Source organism: Zonotrichia leucophrys, chromosome 4 (assembly GCF_028769735.1).
Source record: "Zonotrichia leucophrys gambelii isolate GWCS_2022_RI chromosome 4, RI_Zleu_2.0, whole genome shotgun sequence".
Classification (NCBI taxonomy): domain Eukaryota; kingdom Metazoa; phylum Chordata; class Aves; order Passeriformes; family Passerellidae; genus Zonotrichia; species Zonotrichia leucophrys.
In genome coordinates, this window is record NC_088173.1 from 59,090,769 (window position 1) to 59,112,090 (window position 21,322).

Here is a 21,322-nt window from a genome sequence, read left to right on the forward strand (position 1 = left end):
TCTGTAAGAGCTCAGAAAGAAATACAGACACTGCAGCTTCACTCAGGGAGGAGTTTCCTACTTACCTTAGCATGAGGTGCTCTGTCAGCTCACACAACTGCCAAGAGGGGGAACCACTTCAAACTGATCAATCAATGCAATAATGAAAAGTATGAAAAACATGGTAGAACCTGAAGAAACAGTTAGTAGCAATAAAATTATTTGAAATGGTCTTAAAAGAAAGCTGAACACATCCAGGATGCTATTAGAAAATTAGAAAGTTCAGCTTTCTTAGGTCAAATAATTAAATCAAAGCTTAAGTATAAAAGAAGTTCCATGAAAGAGGAGATAGACCAACAGTGTCTGATATAATTTAAAAATCTCTGGCTTCTTCAACCATGAGAAATTCCATAAGTAACTGATTAATTTTTGCAAGAACATTAAAATCTAATTTCCATTGATATTGTACAACCAAGTCACAAAGCAATCACTGATCAAGACTATTAAAACTGCACTTCATTTTCTGTTTTAAAGCCCTAACTACTAAACAGATGTATGAAAAGGGAATAATGTTCAGAAAGTTTAAGCTTCTTGGAGCTTCACCAGCAAAGCAGGAGTGCCAGAATACCACAAAATCCCACAAGGATTTGCAATTAGTATATGCTGGACATTATGGCACCACATTTGAGTATTACGAGGTGTTTACAATTGAGAATGGTCTCAAAGCCCTCAGATATTCACTGGTGACTACAGACACTTCAATACAGAGTATAAGTGTGGTTTTGACTTATATAAACTCCACCTGATATGAATGAATTCAGCAGTAAGGACGAAGAAGGACAAATGAATGTTAATTTGTAACTAATGCCCAGGAAACTAAAAATAAAACAAAGCAGAGATAAGGTCAGAATAAATGGAGCAATATCCTTGATTTAAACTCCATTGAAAAGTCCCCCAGCCACAAACTATTTTGATTGATTAACAATATCTAATCTACTGGAGGTCAGCCACTTAGCTAGTTAATTTTATTTATCTATATTTGCCACTAGGATAAAGTGTTTGTGACATCTAACATGCTTTAAGCAAAAGTCTATCTTTACCAACTGTAAGGCAATCTTGACAACTGAAAGCCCAAATGTAACAAACTACCATTAGTGGATGGGCTGTATGAAATGAGAAACTTGCTGCAATAAGAGCATTTATTCTCAAGGCTACAGGTGGATACCAATAGTGTGAATGTAGAGAGTTATTACCCAGTTACATACAACAAGCAGAGTTCAAAAGTTTGAACACTTACCTCTTGGAACAAAAGAAAATGTTTGGTGTGAAAATACTTGATGTAAACACATAAGCAATTTTGAAGTTTGGAGAATAAAACAAAAGAAGTAGTGAGGAGAAAGAGCAATACTGAATGAATACAGGAAAAGATGAGACAAGTAAAGCAGGCAGCTGCAATATGAGTAAATGTAACAAAATAGAGAGATGACTTTGAGAGAACAAAGAAGAAAAATTTGTTATTGTCTGAAAAAGTCAAGTAAACCTCTTTTCTAAAGAGTAGAAATAGTAACTTCCTTAGAGTCAATTGAGGAAAGGCAGTTTTCCATAGAGATGTTACGGCTACAATTTCAAGTATGAAGCAAGGAATGAGGAAACAAGTCACATTGTTCTATTTTCAGTTGCATCCCAGCACACAGACACATTCAAGGAACAATTCCCATACTAACGCCTTCAGGGAAAGCAAGTTGTACAAATTGTTGAGATGAAGCAGTAGGAAGTCAGAGTTTCAATGTACAACTCGATGCTGCACATCAATACACACGTGAGAGGGTGACACTTGACACGGCATTTGAAGAGGACAAAACCTGGCAGCATTCAGCCAATCTGTCTTGCCAAGACTACATCTTTATATAAATCTAGTCAATTGATATTGACTGACTCATCAGAAAAGTAAGTCACACACTTCCCAGGTACGTGACTTTGCACTGGCTGTGGGAGAGAAAGGCGAGTCTCCCCTGAGCATTGGTACATCTGCTTCTCCAATTTAATGATCAGTGTCTCTACAGATGCTCACAGACCTGTTTAAGGAAAACCACTGGTGAGAAAATGACTCAGTCTTGCATTCCTTACCCAGAACTGAACAAATCCAGGGTATTCAACAAATGACAAAAGGGCCAAAAATTAGTCAAGGAAATTATTTTCCTAACTCAAAGACTTTTGGAAGTTTTACTGTTTATGCTTAAACATTTAAAAAAACTAGATTTATGAGCCCTAACTCTTGGTAATATCTTCTCCTCCCTCCAAATTAATAGAATTATAAGGCTATAATCTATCTTTTTCAATATGCCTAAATGACATACTGAAAAACTACACTGACCTCACAATTACCCATAAAGATTTATGATTATGTTTTCATTTCAAAGAACATTAATCTACTTCAGTTATAGGATATCCAGATTATCTGGAATTAAGTTTAGCTTTTAAATGTCACATGGACTTCTGCCATACATTTTAATATTTGACTCTTGAGCTTTAGTTCCTGTACACTGCAACGAACACACAGTATAAACACTAACTGCTGGGTGGTTTTTTTTGTTTTTATAAATACAATAGTATATTGAAACCCAGAGTCAAAATCAGAGATATAATGCTAGTCATGAATGCATGTGTATTTTCTCTTCTTCCTGACAGCCAATAAGCATATTTGTAATACCTGTTTTAAGTCAGCAGTCAGATGTCCATAAAGGATTTTGCACTTTTCTTGTTTTCTTGTTCTACTCGTGAGCTTTTCCAGCTGCTACCCACACTGCTACCCCAGCTGGCCACTGGCCTCAGTGCATGGGCCGGATCAGCTGTGAAGGCAATATTATTTATAACCATATTCACCAGAAATAAAAATTGTCTTGAAATCTAACTACAATGTCCTATATGTAAGGCTTACAATTATAACTACATTTCTAAAAGCAGATGAAACCTCTGAGCATCCTAACTACAATTACTAGAAGGTCCCATTGAAGGGAACTTTTTTGAGCTCTGAGAAACTTTGGTGCCGGTGAATTTTGAATGACATGCTGCCTGATAAAATATTTTGCATTAAAATAAATTTTTCACAGTAATGCAGATATAATCTATGTATTTCTTTAGAATTTTTCCAATCTACACTAAAAAGGTGTTAGGTACATGGCTGCAGAAGCTGATCATTTTAGTTCCATGGATTTTCTGTAAAGAGACTTGCTGGCTAATAGATCTGGCTAATTAAGCACTGTGAAATATGCCATGGGTCAAGGACACAGTTGTAAAAACTTCCTAGCCTAGAAACACATATTAATTTACTCCAATGTGCATTAGGTCAGTAATATTTTGTTAACATAACTTAAAATAAACGATGAAATGATGTGAAAAAGAGGAAAGCAGATAGTTAACAATAAATTGCTGGTCACAAAATCCAACAGCTTGACAGATGACATACCGTATGTATCATGCCAGTTTGGGAATATTGCCTGGATTGGTGCTAAAACTGTTCATGGTTTGGGATATTTTATTCATTTTGCTTTGCTTTCTACTTTCTTTTCACTTGGAGCTAGCTTAAATTCTTGACATACACCAAAGAGAAGCACAAAAAAATAGATACACAGCATCTTACTAGTGCAAGATCATTATACAGTCAACAGTACTCTATGATTTACAAGAAATTTAGGAATCCCAAACTTCTTTCAGGAAAAATGCATGAGGAGAAGTTCATGGTCAAAGATCCAGCCTGACTTTAAGGGGTAGATGAGAGTTACAAGTGAGTTAAGATACAGATTGCTAAAAATCAAAATAATTTTCTCCTCTTTTTTTTTTATGATGGCTATTTTATAATTTAGTTATTGATGTTAAAGAGAAGCAAGGAAGCATTATTTCAGACTAATCTCCTTGAAACTTTGCTCTTGCACAGGTCTCATTTTTTTATTCAACCTAGAAAAGTTCAGACTGCATTTCAAATGAATTGGTGGAGAGAGCGCATCAGTCTGTTGGCCAGATGGGAAATTGGGTGAGATCCAGATTCCTTTACAAAGGATCAAAAAAGAACTCCTATTCCTACATCCAATTTGTAAAAAGTAATCAGTTTGTCCAGTACAGCATTGTTTACTTGGTTACATTTTCCCAAGCTATTTATCATACTAGATACTTCATCAATTCTGTTATGAGTAAAGGTAAAAGAATGGAAAAATTAAAACCTAGCAAAACAATGCTCTCTATAAACACCAAAATCTCTATCTTGTACAACTAAAAATATTATTGCAGTTCAGCTTCCTAGCAGCTCAGCTCTGGAATTTTAATCCTAACATAATGTTGACTATCTGTGAAGCAAAAATTACCCCTTTTTATGTGCCATGTAATACTGAGATTCAGGTTTATTTGAGCTGATTAAAAGATAATTAACATTTGGCACAAATGCTTGATTAAGACTCACAACCATCCAAAGTTGCATGTGCAGAGCTAAATGTTCTCTCCTGTCATCAGATTTTAGATACCATCAACCAAATGTTGTGGTTTATATATGATACATATGTATGGATTGGCATTGTCTCTGTAAAATGAGTTCAACATTGAAATAAGAGGGGCTAGTGTAGAATAATGGAAACTCATGTATCAGAAGTTGGTACACCATAGAAAAAACACACCAAATCAAACCTAAATATGTCATGTGGAATGTGCTTTATCTATTGCTGCCTTTAAAAAGAGGGAAAGGCATGCATAATTTCATACACTTTCTAATAAGGAACAAACAAAATAAAATACATAGTTTTTAATAAACTGAATTCTAAACTTTTTATTAGGATAAATAGAATGTTCTTTTATAGCCTTAGTTATTAACCTACACAGGAATTTGAATAGCTTATGTTTCCCCTTCAAGACCTTGCTGCACTTTGCTTTGTTTTGTAGTATACACCCATTATGAAATATTACATAAAGCTGACTTTGGCACCAATTTAAAAACTTCAGTTCTACACTTAAATCTTCAAAATTAAAAAGAAAAAAGCTAACAACAAATAGTTACTCATTTGTTACCGCATTTCATTCCAGATCCATATTTGGAAAACCAAACACAGATTTTATGAATAATAAAATAATTAAAAAATAAAATTGACCTTAGGACAACCTTTCTGTCAAAAATAATCTAAATGAGGAAAAATTCAGGAAAACATAATAAACATTAAAAAGTTTCAACTTCTTAGGTAGTATTTGGTGTTCTTGAAATATTCTTGAATGTTGAATTTCTTGGGACCATCTAAGTACACATGCATTTAGAGCTCCTGGCTAAACTATCTAAAAATAGCAAAGCAGATAGCCTGTCAGCAAGGCATTAATTCTGTTCAAGTCCTTCTAATATTTATAGCTTTTGAATTGGAAAGGGCACAAGAAGCATTGTGTTCCTAACTCACCTTTTCCTTTCTTCCTTCTCCTTGTGCATGCTGATATTCCTTTGCAAAACAGCAACTTCCTTCAAATAAAAGAAGCACTTTCAATTTATTTGCAAGTTTCCAATTCTTAGTAACAAATTTCTTCAGCTTTATCCAAACCCATATGAAAGATACCTGAGTTAAGCCTTAAGCTGCACTTTCTGAATTATTGAGCAAAACATTCCACATAAAAGACCCATGGAGAACCGCATAACAGCAATTAATGATAGAGATTTTTCTTTATATGCCTCAGTGGCCACCAAGCCTTAGTATTTCTTCTAGACTCTAAAATAGTTTCTGCTGCAGACTATGGCTCCAAAATAGAAACTACATTATTTCTGGAATAAAAAGTAAAATATCAAATTGGCATGTACTGTAATCATATTTTACTCTGTCTTTTAACAAAATATACTTCATTTATCATATGCAAACACTACAATAGTCAATACACAGCTTAAAATTTAGGAGCTGATGTCTGAAGAACTCAATTTGACAAATACTTTATTGAACAGCTTTAGCAGCCAGTATTGTGTACCTCCTACCTAATACCTATAAAATGTCTATAATATTGAAAGGCTTAATAGGGAAAAGGTAATTCTAAAGGACCTCTCCCATCCTAACCAGAATTTTTTCTTTTATTTGCACTGAAATATATATTTGTCTATAAATCAACATATGAGATTAGCAAACAAAGGAAAATGTTATCCCTCACATTTAGAAATGTTTCTGTGATGAAAGAAAGGCAACTTACTGCGTAAAGAATTAGCAGGTATGCATTTAAACTGTGGGATTGTTACTAAAATTCTTTTATATCATCATGTCTCTTCTTCTCTAACTTTATTCAGTTCAGACAAGACAAATACAAACACTTGTGCTTACCAAAATATGACTTTTCCTAGTATGCATTTTGCCTTTTAGTATATCATGTTGTCATGTGAAACCACATGTTCTTCTCCTTTCAGATGCAATCTCAAACTGGTTATAGTGCTTTTAGTTTTAAACGTAGTCACTGCTAAAGCAGAGTGGGAAAATAATCCCAGGATATACTGAGTATCAGGCTAAATTTACCAAAGGATTTTGCCTTTGCTTTTTAATTAGAAAATAAGTATTTAGTCACAGAAAATTAAAGATAGTGAAATGTCTGATTTTCTACCTCCTCCATACTGTTCACAGCTATGCAAAGTCATTCCATGTTGATAAATACAAATACTGAATGAATTCCCAACTTCAGAACAGTGCTATCAATGGCACTGGGAACACAGTGACATTTTCTGCAACCTAGAATAGATACACTTAAAAAAGAAGAATTGCTGTGCCTGTTTTAATTATGTACAGTAAGTCCAAAATATACAATTTATCTGAAGATGTAAATAAATGTATTATTTAGAACTAAAACTGTTCTGCACTTTAGAAGGTGCTTTTGGAAGTGGCATGATAAATGCAACTGAAAAAAATGTTTAGAAAGCCAGAGATGTCTTTTCAGTTTAAATGGCCATGAAAATAAGAGACACGCTACAACTTGTTTTCTTGTACAAGCTTGCTGAATCTTCATAAAGCTGAATACATGATAAAAATGCTAATATTCACTTAGACTAAACTGCTGAAAAAATTATCTGTGCTTTAAGGTAAAAAACAGCCCAAAATCAGATAATGTGAACAAGAAATATAATGGTTGTGCCAAGAGAAGACAGACAAAAATTAGCTATTAAAAACCAAATGTGTTTGTTGGGCAACAGAGGAAGATTGACATATGCAGTCCAGCAATTGCATTTCAATTTCTGTAATGGATAATTACATGTTAGGCTCTAAAGGAATTTCCTTTATAAAGCAATCTCTTTATTATCCATTATGTATGCCTTGCAAGGCATAAAAGGAAAAAACTCTCTTTTCTCTTGCAAAGACTCAGCAATTACCTCTATATAGATATCCTGGAATTAAAATACTGCTCCACACAGTGGAGCCCTTACCAGTTTTTATTTCAGTCAGTCAAAATTTACTACAACATAGATGAAAACTGCATTAGCTTTAAATGACAGTCACTTGTGTTGAAATTTTAACTGGAATGCTGAAGGCTGAAAACAAACTAGTAACTCCAAAGATATAATCATTTCCACCAAATTTTTTGTAGCCTTTTTACATTTTCATATACATTTTTTCTTCCTGAAATAGAACTGCCAGGAACAGAACCTCAGTGAACATGTACTTGCTTGTCAGAAAGGGTATTTAGAGTACATGAAATTCTAGGGGAAGTCCTGGCTTAACTTCTTCTGTTGATGGTAGTAAATCAGAGCTGCTGGATATCTTCTGCTCCTAAGATCACCATCATCTACAGTCTTTCCAGGATCCAGTTTGGCTCAATTAACTTGTTTAATTCAAATCCCTGCCTTTGAACGTCTTTAAAGAAAATATCTAACTAGCTAAGGGGTTGCAATCAGATCAAAACCTTAAAAAGGAGGAAGTTTTCCAGTTTCCATGTGTGTGCCTGTTAATACAAAAAGCACAGCTATAGTGCACAACAAGTTGTTGGGAAACCACAATGTCAGAATTTGCCAATACAAATTCTTTTGGGGACAAATTTATCATTATTTACTTCTGCCATAAAAAAAAAAATAAAAATGCTTCCTATGAGAAATAATTGACTATTACAGCTGCTGTAGTCCCACTGTCCCAGATGATCTACTAAAGACTCCAAAAAGCCAACATGTGAACTGCTTATATTTCTACACTAGGAAAACATGGGCAGTTATAAATTCCTCTCCAGTTCTGCTTTGGAGAATAGTTCCAAGCTGTCCAACAAAAAATAATTAATCCCAGTGTAAATACTGATGACTAATAACAATGCTGCTGCTGTTATAAAATACTGTCCAAAAATATAACTAGCAAAGGTCTAATCCAGAGATGAAAGTAAAAGATACTTGCTAGCCAGGTGTAGCCAGCCAGAGCTGACTCTGTAGTGCAGTGTTGCTCCTGGACAGCAGCAGGAATTGGTGAGGAATGGAAAGCAGAGACCTCATGGCCTGAATTATCTTGGCAGCTTCATCTCCACATCTGGTTTGCCACATCAGCACCATGCTTTCCTCTTATTACCACACTGCTGCTTTGTACTGATGGAAAAGGACACATAGCACATTTAAAACAGAACATGATTACAAATAGTTACAATAATTCAGAATCAAGGAAGTTAAAAAATATCCTATGCTGAAATAGCTACTCAAAAAGGATGAGTTGGAGATTGCATATTCTAGCCAAGCACAGTCTGAATTCAGACAGCAACTCAGTAAAAAAGGCACTATACCAATAAATAACAGAACAGTAGCAGATTATAGCAAGAAGGATTATATCCCCTTAGTTCACGATGTAGTGGGAACTCTAGCATGATATTAGAAAATCCATACTGTCTATAGCATGTTTCTCATGCCAAACAAATGGAAGGCAGCAAATATAGCACCAATTCCTAAGACAAGCCTGGAGAATTAGGAAGACTAGCAAACACTGCTTGTCTGAGCTCTGTACACCATTGCCAGAGACAGGCTCCCAGCCAAGATGGCTCTTCACAGTGACACAAATACTAGTTTTGAGTACAACTGTTCTTCTCATTGAAAGCCCAACTAAGTTCAAATTCTCTCCTTCCTAATACTTGCTTGGCATGGCTTGAAAGTTATGCTTTTTTCCAGCTGAGTCTGATAAGCAGACTGTGAAAAGGAAACCTGTTCTGCCTATGCACTCCATCACCAGCGCGTGTTCTACAGACAGTAGCTCCCAGATGACAAACTGTGGGCTATAGCCCTGTTACTAAGCACTTATTGCCAAATCCTTGGCAATCATTGCCCAAAATAAATGTCAGAGGTAAACACAAGTTTAAATGGCCATGAAAAAAAAAGACCATTACCTCTCTAAAGCGTCCAGTGATCATATTCATGAGACTGTGGCTATGAATCCACAGCATTTGAGGTCATCTCAGAATAAAATTAATTAAACCCTGTATTAAAAAAGGATTTGTGCTCGAACCAGATCTGCTGTAGCCAATGTGAATTGAATTGAGGACTGTGGGATTTGAAAACTGGTAAGTCATGTTCCACAAGTGTTGTGCAGCCTGTACAGATGTGATGTAAGGTAAAATCCATCAAGATTTATACTATAGAACTATAATTTCAAAGAAAAGCATGGGAAGAACATCAAGACAGATATAAACAAAAAAACTGTATAATGCCCCAGACAATAAAACACAAAGGAGGCTCAGAGGAGACTGGAATTTGCAAAGGCATATCTCATCTCCAAGTTACTTTGTTGCTCTGAGCAGTAAGTATACAAAGCTATTACACGTAATGTAACTATTTGGGATGTAGGCAAGAGCATTCCCAAACAGATTATGGATGTCATTATCTATATTGTTAATGTCATTGCCATATTGAAGAGAGAGCCATAGGCTAATGGATAAATACTGGACAGTAATTTAGTAAGCTTTGGCCCTAAATCCATTTGCTTCTTATACCTTGAGAGATCCCTAGCTGAAGCCTAACTACAATTTCATGTTTGAGGAATAAAACTTTTCACTTGCTTACTTGTACCTTTTATTTGCTGCTAAACAAACTTCCATCCTCTTTAAGTGATTGTCAGGACACAAATTCACTGCAGGGTATAGAGCATAACCTTGGAATATGTTACATTACAACGCCATAAGAAAGAACTTCCTCACTGAAAGGATTGTCAAGGATTGGAACAGGCTGCCCAGGGAAGTGGTGGAGTCATCATCTTTGGTATTGTTCAAAAAACAACTGGATGAGGCATTTAGTACTTTGTTTTAGTTGATATGGTGGTATTCAGTCAAAGACTGGACTCAACAACCTTGAAGGTCTTCTCCAACCTTAATGATTCTATGACTCTATAAAACTAGCTAAGCCATTACCATCCTGATATCCCTCAATGTTTTAGGATCTTTCAGCATCTGAAAGCTGTCCCAAGAAAGGTGCCATCTAGCAGCTGGAAAGTTCATGAAGCGATCTTAGAAGTAATATTACAGTAATATATTACTAACACAGAGAATTCCTTTTGCCCTTCACCAGAAAACTGTTAACTGCTTCCATCTGTGTCACACTACCAGGACACTGGGGAGGGATGCTTGGAGATATGGAACACTCAAATGATCAGACACATCATAAAATGGAAGCATTTTCTAAACTTACATTACAACATATTTCCTAAATTTATATTACAACATATGTTGTAAGTTAGAAAAGAAGTTCATCTATTAAAACAAATTCATTCTTCAAGAAATGAACCATTAACTACCACTTAATAAAAATAAATAGTGTAAATAAAATATTGGTCCTCTTTAGGGTCAAGATGGATGCTGTTTGACACCTGAGAGTGTGTGCTGTAAATGTCTGCTTCCTCTTGAAGTCGTCCCTCTGGGTTCCTACCGGGAATATTAACTCCTTTCTGCTTAGGGAATCTTCCCCAGAGAGAACTAGCACAGTGCGGAGAAATACCAAAGTATGCACTTTCATTTCTGTGGCATACTGCACACTCTCTCCTTAACCTCAAAGCAAGATGTCACAGGACTGAAAAAGAGAAATACTTCACAAGGACTCAGTAACAGTGATCTGTCCTTTAAAGTATGGCATTAGAAAACAGAGCTAATGCCACGAGATTAGCAGACGAGATTGATTCACTACCTGTTGAAATGTGCCATTCACTAGGATGGCTCCTCACAGCCACGTCTGCTGCTGAAAAATATATGAGTCCAAAGCAGGTCAGGTGGTGGAGCGAGGTAATCATTCCCTTCAGTGATTATTTGAGAAAAGGCCTGGAACTGACAAACTCTCTGATGGATGAGGGGGGATGCTTTTCACCTTTTATCTTCCCAGCAAGGGCACTGCTCAAGGGCTTGAATTACTTGCCAATTACAGCTCACTTTCAAGAAACAGGCTAAGGTCAAGACTCCAAACAGCTTCAACTGGGTTCAAATAACCTGTACTTGGTTACTGAGACCATCATATTTTAAACAATGCGAAACACTTAGTATCAAAATAACTAAAGAATTCCATTATTGTTCTTCAATTATAATAGAAATCTCTCCATTCACAAGGAAAAAAAAAAAAGAAATTTGTATTCATCCAAATAGTGATACTGACAGTGTTGAATATGGTACTTGGAACTCCAATGCTACACCTCCTTATTCTATGCAAGTACACAACAAAGAGCTGTCTGAAAGTGTTAGTGAATATAGAAAATACAGCAGTATTGAACTTGGTACTTTACCACTTCAATAAATATTCACTACAGAGATTTAGAAAAATAAATACCTGTGAATGAAAAGTTCCACTTTATCATTTTTCCTAACTGCAAAATCTCTTTTTACAAACTAAGAGTTGTGGTACTGCAGGTTTATAATCAGAAGGAAAATACTCAGATTACTCATCTTTAGAAAGGAACAATAACAAAAAAAAAAAAAAGATAAAATGGGAGCAAGTGGGATCTTCCAAAGATGGAAAAACAGTATACATCTTTATATTCACCTATATTCATAAAGGCAAGCAACTACAGATAATTGTTTTCCAAATGTTAGTTTGATAACCCCAAACCAAATGGAAGAGTTCTGAAGTCTCACTCTTAATCCAACATGTTGTTTATTTTTTTTATGGTTGGAAAATTTAAGAATAATAAAACCACAGGAGATGGTCCACTTGTATTAATCCATATCAGACCTCACAACACAATGTCACATCTTTAGTATGGTTATTTCAAATGTAAAAAACCAAAACTACTAAAGGTTTCTAATGTGCTCTTCTAACAAAAAATAAAAAACAAACAAACAAAAAAAAACCCCAAAAACCACCAGAAAACCACCAAAATCAAAACAAAAAAAATTGTAAACAATTTCACTCATATCTTTATTTCTGTGTAGAATCATTGATGTGAATATCTCTATTTTGCAAAAAAAAAGTAGAAGACGAGCTAACTATTGCTCAGCTGTATTAATGGTAGGATCTCAAGTATGGGCAAGGCAGGGATATTGTCTTACCTCTGATCTGCCAGAGATCAATTTTGAGTCCTCTCCTCAGTCTGAATATCAATTCCTCAAGAAAATTATTAAAAAATGAAAAAGATTTAGAAAGAGCCACAGAACTTACTTTGAATCTAGAAAACAAATGGTACAAGTGCTAAAGTAGCTTTACTTAGTTTCTGTCAGAAAAAAGTGAAGTTACTAAACACAGATTAAGTCAATCTACAAAGGATATTGTGATTAATCTTTAGCCTTACTTTAGCCTTAGGGTTTTTACTATGAGATTTACCTTTTAAATAGCAAGGTTTCAAGTCTAACAATTTTTGGCTTAGATCAGAAATTCTAGCATTCAGAAAGTGAGCTTATTATAATAATCCTGTAAAATAATGGAAAGGAAGGAAATAGAAACATTAGTAGCATTTAAAGTATAACTTTTAATAGATTATGACAATTTTTGCAATAATGACTCAAAGGTGAGCCATGTTCTCACTGAATGGGTCAGCAATCAAGTTGATTGAGAGTACTTCCTGTCTTAATGACTTCTTCATTATTGCTGAACTATTACATCAATTTTTATTGTGAGCAAGTGAACTACATTTTGTCATATCTCAATTGTCAACTTGCAAAACAACAATTTCAGCATTCTATTCTGCCTTCCATTATACCCTTTTACTCCTGAGAATAATTACTCTTGTTCTGGTAACCTGATTCATCTCAGACTACTTATCTAGCCATAAAATTGGCTAGAATGTGAACTCTGAGGTCTGTGCTGAGTAAGGGGCAAACTAATGCAATTTAGGTTGAGGTTGAATAAACACACCTAATGAACATAGTAACTTTTGTCTGAACATATTAAAAATTAGAAAAATCAAACTGGGCATAATTCCTTTTATCATCAGCTGCAGGTTACAAGTGAAGTAAGGCAGAACTCTGATGGACCTCCTATCCCTGGGATCTTATTAAGTGTTCAGTGGCAAACTTGATATTTGAAAGTAAGGTACTCTCACTGTCTTGCAAACATAAATTTAAATCTCAGACTTCAAAGGAGGTAACTCAGATGGCCTGTTAATATAATTTCAAAATTTAACATGTATATCCTCAGGCTAAATAAAATTTGACTCAGTATGGAAAAAAAAAAGTTCTTTCTAATGAAAAAATAGTCAAGGACTTTACTGAGATGATAGATTACTTTCCAAGAGGACAGACTACATTCTTATGTAGAGAAGAATATGGTCTTATTCTCCAAGGGGTATAATACTCACTGCAATTGAATATTATGGATTATCTGAAGAAATTTTGGCTTTCCAGAAATATCAGGTTCACTAAACAAGATAAATCTCTGTCTGCTTTTCAGATGCAGCTGTTAAGAATGGGATGTCACCATCAGAGAAACTTATGCAGGTAGCATCTTGGTTCTGTTGTTATTCAAAGTTCCTCAGACACAGACAAGAAGTGGCTGTATACAGATTACTTTTTTCCCACCAGCAGAAACTGTCTTTTCTGGATATCAATAAACACCCCAGCCCTTTGCAGAGACACTGCTAGAAAAAAATGCTGAGTATGAGCTTCTAGTACCAAAAGAATAGATCAAATTGTGGATGTACAAAAGTCTGATCTGATGTACCTACAGCAGCTGGTGAGCGTTACTGACATAATATTGTAATGCTTATGACCAATAAAGGAATTGTCCTCAATGTTCACCAAAACTCACTTCTCTGGTAACCCTTTTTCTTTTCTGTTTCAGATGTTTGCTTTATTTTCTGTATTAGAATTTGGTTTTAGTAATGACAGTTAAACTAATAATCACATTTCTTCTGTGTGAAATTAGACAGTATTCCCTACAGTAACTGATACAGCAACTGATAAATAAATATCTGATTAATAAGCATGTATTTATCTGATGTCCTCTCCTTTTCTTTCATTATCTCAAATCATCAGCAATAAGAAAATAGCTCTTGTAGTCCACTTTGGATGATTGAAATTTTCTCTGTTTAGAGAAGAACATTTTTTTGACTATCGATCCAATAAAGAAAACGTGCTTAGAGAACCACATACCTCTAGAGATACCTCTGGGAAAAATGACTGCAGAAAGGAAAAAACAGAGTTGTTGTGTCAGATTAAATCATCTGCCTCATTAGATCTAGGCAGCATTCAGTCTGGCTGAACTGAACTTTTTATCAGGTGCTGAACAATTAATCACCAGAGAAATAGGTCAGATAACTAAAGGAAGAACTCTGCTATAAAAAATAATAAACAAAATAACAATGGCTAAAACACAAGAACATCTCTAAACCTTAAAAGAAGTACAATTATTTATATGCAAAAAAGACTGACATTCTAAAGCTGAGGAATATTTTGAGTGAAGATTACTGAAGGTAAAACCAGCCAGAAACACATAATAAAAAATTAGGAATTCTGTAGGAAGATGCATTAGATAGTCAAAATGTTGCAACCCTGCAATAAAGAAAGAAGCTTTAGTTAAAACCTCACTTTTTTTTTCTGTGGTATAGTATCTACATTACTTATAAATGTGAGAGTAAGAGTGAACATATTGAAAAAAAGTGAAATAACCAAATGAACTGGCTCATTTAAAATTCCCATTTTCCCATTAGGAAACCAATACTTCATTTTAAAATGTTAATTATAAAATATTAAGTTTGTAAAAAAGCATTGTATTGGTAACTCAGAGTGTAGGACTCCATCCATCTTTTTCTTCAGCATCCTTTCAATTACATTATTTATCTGGTTTGGTCTCTGTAGATGTAAAGCACTAGACACTCACATTATTATTGAGTGTGACAGTCAGTGTTGAGAACAAACACTCTTCAGCAGACACTGACCTGGGAACACCAGGGTTTTCAGCAACAATGGACCAGAAGCCTTCAGAAGATGAGTCAGACATGACAGACTGCTTGAAGCAGGCATGCAACAGCTGAAGGCACCTATTACAAATTCTCATGGCTAGCAAGTTGCTTTTCTTAACTATTTATCATTTTTCTAAGACTGTATACAGTTGAAGTTGAAGCTTTTAGTATGAAAAATGGGAAGAGCTTTTCTCTTATACATTCTGCCCAGTAGGGGCATGCTGACCAGTCACGCAGGATGCACAACCTGGTCAGATGCTCACATGCACATAATTCCAAGCAAACTACAGTACATGGTGCTGTCTACAAATGACTTGCTAGTGCTGTTTGAGCTGCATATTCAATCAAGAAAAAAATTCACTGGAGTTCTGCATTAAAGATTTCTATCTACTGCTCACTCATCCACATATGAGAAGTTGTTCCAAAAACTGTTTTGATTCAATTTATCTTGTAATTTTTGAAGACTTAATCGAACACATTACTTCTAAGAAATGCCTGAAATTATTAATATTAAAATTTCTATAATATTTTTGTCTTTTTCCCACTGTCAGCTCTGCCTAATCATTTCACATTGGTCCATGTTTGCTTCCATACTTCACAATCCTGTGCATAACTCTCTTTGACATCCAGACTGATTTAAGAAAAGAAAAATGGCACAAAAGCCCCTATGTTTATTACACGCTATTTGTTGGATGAAATGCTAGTCATTATGAATCTTCTGAAACGAATATCAAGGAAAATCTTGACAGAGCACTGCAACAAGCTGCTCAGAGAATTCATGGAGTCTCCTTCACTGGAAGTGGTCAAAGCCTGCCTGGACGTGACCCCATGCAACTTGCTCCATGTGAACCTGCTTTAGCAGGGGCTTGGACCAGATCATCTCCAGAGGCCCTTTCCAACCCAACCATTCTGTGATTCTGAGATATTACACCTTATCCATCCAGGAAGAACACTGTGAGGAAGGACATCACTGTGGAAATGCTGACATTCCCAGCAGATCATAGCCTAGACGGCAAAACCGCTCCAGAGGCTGTTGTAGTTTCAGAGCAACCACAAGTACATCCCACTTCATTTCCAGTCATATACTGTCCTTATCAAAAATTGTTATAAATATCACAAGCAACTACCTATGTGGCTGTGGTTTTGCTCTTTTTTTCCAGCTGATGAATGGGAATTTGTTAATAACCAAGATTACTAAAATGGGATTACAAGCTGCTTTGATATTTTGAAGGAATCAAGTGTTTCAGTAATTTAGCTTGATTACTACAATCGAGTCAACTTGCAAACTTTTAGCTGCAAAGTTCTACTGCTGCCACTCTCAGGACTCCTAAACAAGGATTTTAGATAGATGCCAACAACAGAGATATGGAACCCACATTTTACAGTAATATATATCGCTACTTCCATGCCATTCTTTTCTATTAGGTGTTCTAACTGCAGTTAGAGCATTTCCTAAAAAGCAAGGTATTCCTATATAAATATTTTTGATCAGTCGTCTAATTTAGATTTCTTTTCTGAACCTTACTCCTAATGGTGTAGGTTTCAATGCATACCTTGATGAAGAGGCGTCTATTTTTCTGTTTATTTCATTAATAAGTGATTTAGGTTTTGAAAAGCAATCCAGGTTTTCCAAGAGACTTGAGGGCAAAGCCATTTTAACTCAGGAATGGGCTGACTTCATGATGCCTCAACTTCTCTGTCCCTAACACTCTACCCAGAGAAACTGACATAGAAGGAAGATACTCACAAAGAAAACCTCTTCCATTTCTTCTCCAAGTTCATGTGATCCTTATACATGAAGATCACAAAGTACCTCTCAGAAAAGTACTAAAATATAATGAAATCCTATAAATCAACATCCTGACTATGGCATAATCTCAAGATGGTAACCTCTTGCACATATAGCTACTCAGTTCTTGTACCTCACTCTACTTATGAATGACTTCAGGAAAAACATGCCTTACAAGAAGAAATAACTTCAAATTGATACTAAGGTATATCTAGAAACAAACTTTCCTGATTAGGTATCAATGCATTACCCTTTACACCTAATAAATTACTGTTTTAAAAAAGCAATAAAACTTATCAAGAAGAACATAACCTAATTCATGAAGAGTTAATGTTTAACCTAGGGACAAAACCTATGCAATCCACAGCCAATGACAGTGAATAAATCTATTCTGCTACTCATCACTTTAGGAGCTGTCATACAATATTCAAAACAACTATTTGAAAATACTTCTATAACAACAGTAAAGCCACTCAGCAGTTAAAGGCAACTGGGCAAAACCACAGAAAGCATACAGCAATCTAAGTGGGTGTAATGCATCATAAAATAATATTTAACTGAAAGATAAAGTCTCTGGAACCCACAACCTACTAAAGTGTATAAATCTGTTCTGCTACTTATCACTTTTAGAGCTGTCATACAATATTAAAAACATCTATTTGAAAATACTTCTTCTACAACAACAGAATCACTCAGCAGTTGAAGGCAATTGGACAAAACCACAGAAAGCATGCTGTTATCTGAGAGACTGCAGCAGAAATATAAGGAAGTATATATAATATTTACTCTGAAAATACTTCATTATTTTCAAGAAAATGGAAATAATTGCATACTATTTTTATGATAAAATTTGCATTGAAGAGTCTGAAGGAAGCAGACTATTTCTTACACTAGTTATTATGACAGTGAATGGAGTGTTGTTGATCTACATCATTAGACTTGATTCTTCTCAATTCACAAAATTTCACAAAGTTCAGAATTATGACAATTCAGTGTGATGTAAGTTATCTTCAAGCTTTTGTTACCATGATAGGGACACAACAGGACTCTGACACCTCAGTCTCTACCAAAGCTTCAGAATGAAAAAGAAAGAAAGGATATAACCTACCCAAACTCAGAAAATCTACAAATGTCTTTACAAAACCCAACATTTTCAGAAAGCTAAGACCAACTTCCTCACTGGTTTTCAGAAAGGCAGATGGGTAGCCTGACTATACTTGGTTTTTTTTAGCAGTCTATTTAAAAACTTCTCTAGTATTTGCACAATTTTACAATGTATATACTTTCCCTTCAAGAGTGGAAATTAATAGCCTTGATGCTTATTAACATATTGAAAAGTTCATCAATTCTCTAGTAAAAGTGTACAAATCTTCCTTTTTTCCTATTGTAATCAGTACAGATTTTTAAATCACAAGTTTAAGGAAAAAAATGGGGGGAAGAAATCTGCACTGGTCCTGAACTAAGAGGAAAAAAAATCTTCAGTCTGTGAAATTTAGCTAACGCCCATTGACACACACCATTATTTATATCTGTTACTTCATTCTCGTGTAACCTGCCTCTTATGTCATTCACAGAAGTAGAACATCACACAGAAATGGGGCACATATGTCTTCCAGTGGTTTCCTCTAGCTGGCATGCTGGAAACCTGTCCTGCACTAGGTAGGAAGAAACTTTCAGACTCTGTTCACACACAGAATCCCAGACTTCTGGCCAGTGAGGCAGGCAAAACAGAATTTTTTCTTACAGAACTAATACAACCACCTTCAGACATCTTCACTATATTTTGAATTGTCTTTCCATTATCAGCTTCTCCAGCCACAGCAACAAGTAGAGACAACAATCAAAATATGTATTTTATGAGGGAACCCAAACAGATGTGGCAATCAGACTCGACAGAGCACACCCCAGCATGCCAAACAACCTAAAATGTAAATATAGATCTCTTCCCCCCTCCTCCCCCCCCGCAGTCTTTGCAGCCTCTACTGCTGAAAATAACTTTTATGATAACATTTATCATGTTAATTAGTATTTATATTTAAACTGAACTCAGAAAAAAAAGAAAATAAAAAGTCCATACATTTAAGGCAATCTCTGTGTTGTTATTTAAACTGGATATAATGTACTTGAACACAAACATAAAATCTTTATAAAAATGCACTTGATGTCTGCAGGGCTTTAAGATTCTGTAACAAGATTCTATCAAGTCCATGCAAGACAGCAACACAGAGAGAGAACCAGCTGTAACTTCCTTATTTTAAATCACTTGAAAGGAAGACTGTGTTTCTTGAAAGGGTTACATAAACAGGAAAGGACTACTTTAGATGTTTTCATAGAGGAAAATTTTGCTTATTTCCTTAAACCATATTTTTTGTTATGAAACCATAATTAGTCAACAAAGTTGTCCTTTTCACAGGTGTATCTATCTACACTGTATTCAAATGCCAGCTTTCAGGAAGATTTGAAAATACAATATTCTTTCAACAGTTGAGAAACAGACCACTTCAGACTGTAAACTAATAAAACACTAGGATGTAATGATTGTCATTACATTATCAACCATGCTGCAAGCAGTGGTTTTTTGATCGAACTCTTCATATGGTATAAATAACAGCTGTCTTAGAAATAAGGTAAAAATAATAAATATTCCACTATTCCACAGGTAAAAAACATATGTAAAATAAAGTAGTCTTCTTGGTTTTAATTTTTACTGTTTTATAAAGAAACAATATTGCTAATAGAGGAGGGGATCTGTCTAAGAAAAACAAAGCATCAAACAATAAAATTTGCACATGATTGCCCTTAGTGAATGTTCAAGTTGCTTAGTTTGTATCTGAGGATTGTAGCTCTTTCTCAAGAACAGTTTAAAATGTTAACAGTAAATTAAACATTCAACAGGTTTTTAAATGCTATAAAAGATGTATCTTGATCTTTTAACAATTCTAGTAGAGATGTTGTTAACGTGAACACATTACAAAACAACTTTGATTGCAAGACAGTTTGAATGCAATATGATTGCCTGTAATCATACTAAAACCTGCTTTACCCTCCACTACTTTAAACGCACAGATTTAAAACAGGAATAAGAGATTTAGACTTTAACCCCTAAGTTCATACTGGCAGTTTCCTGGACACCAGTTTATTTCTCGTACAAAATTTTAAACCAGCACAACCAACATCCACAACAGACAGCCACTGATGCGCACGTCGCTCTGGAGGTGATTCGGGAAGTGCCTTACATCAGTTCACAGGTGCCTCGCTGCAAGAGAATAACCAAAACAGAAAAATGACGAGCCACTGAAATGCACTCCCTTACCTTCTAAACCTGCTTCAATCAGCCCAAACTGTTCCAACACTTTTACAAAGAGCACAATCACGATCAACACCGCTATCATTTCAAGCCCTTCCAAGTTCATGGTGAGTTAGGTCATGGTCTGACCACCGCCACTGAGGAAAGTGTTCTTCTGCCCGGCTTTCTTTGCAAAGCCATTAAACTAGGCGCGGAAGGCTCCTGCGAGGGAAGGGGGCGAGTGGGAGGGGAGCGCCAGGGAGCACATCCCGGCTGCCCCAGCGGAGAGGCGGGCGGTTCAGCTCCGGCCTGCCGGCACTGCCCGGCTCGGCTCGGCCCGGCTCGGCACGGCCATGCGGGCAGGGGGCCGGCCGGCGGGACACACCCGGGAGAGGCCGGCGCCGCTGCCGCCGGGGGGAGCCGCTCCCGGGCTGGCGGCGGAGCCAGCGGCGGGCACCGAGAGGTTGCCGCGGCAACGCGGGGAGCGCCGGGCACGGACACGGACACGGACACGGACACGGACACGGACACGGGCATGGGCACGGACACGGGCAATGCCCCGGACACTGACACGGGCACGGACACGGGCATGGGCACAGCCCCGAACAATGACAAGGGCATGGGCACAGCCCCGGGCACGGACACAGCTCCAGGTACGGGCACGGCCGCGGGCAGAGCCCCGGACAATGACACGGACACAGCCGCGGGCACTGACATGGGCACGGGCACAGCCCCGGACAATGACACGGACACAGCCCCTGGCACGGGCACAACCCCGGGCACGGACAAGGGCACAGCCCTGGACACAGCCCCAGGCACGGGCACAGCCCCGGGCACGGACACAGCCCCGGGCACGGGCAGAGCCCCGCGGAGCTGCCCCGGCGCTGGAGGGCTCGGGTGGCACCGCCGGTCCTGGAAGGGGCAGGACGGGCAGCCGGGGCACGAGTCCCATCG

The 21,322-nt window shown here is 36.6% G+C and overlaps 1 protein-coding gene across 14 annotated transcripts in view; it reads right to left on the reverse strand.

The window, feature by feature from the left end:
• KCNIP4 (potassium voltage-gated channel interacting protein 4) overlaps positions 1–21,322 on the reverse strand; it is a 389,569-nt gene that overhangs the window by 156,253 nt on the left and 211,994 nt on the right. The window contains exon 1 of one of the 14 annotated variants that reach the window (XM_064711879.1): positions 20,396–20,741. The exons of 11 other annotated variants lie outside the window; for them this stretch is intronic. In XM_064711879.1, coding sequence (XP_064567949.1) covers positions 20,396–20,495 — 100 coding nt within the window. In that variant the 5' untranslated portion in view covers positions 20,496–20,741. Of the gene's footprint in view, positions 1–5,405; positions 5,426–20,395; positions 20,752–21,322 lie in introns of those variants that run through there. 2 more of the 14 variants (XM_064711869.1, XM_064711878.1) reach the window with 2 other exon arrangements.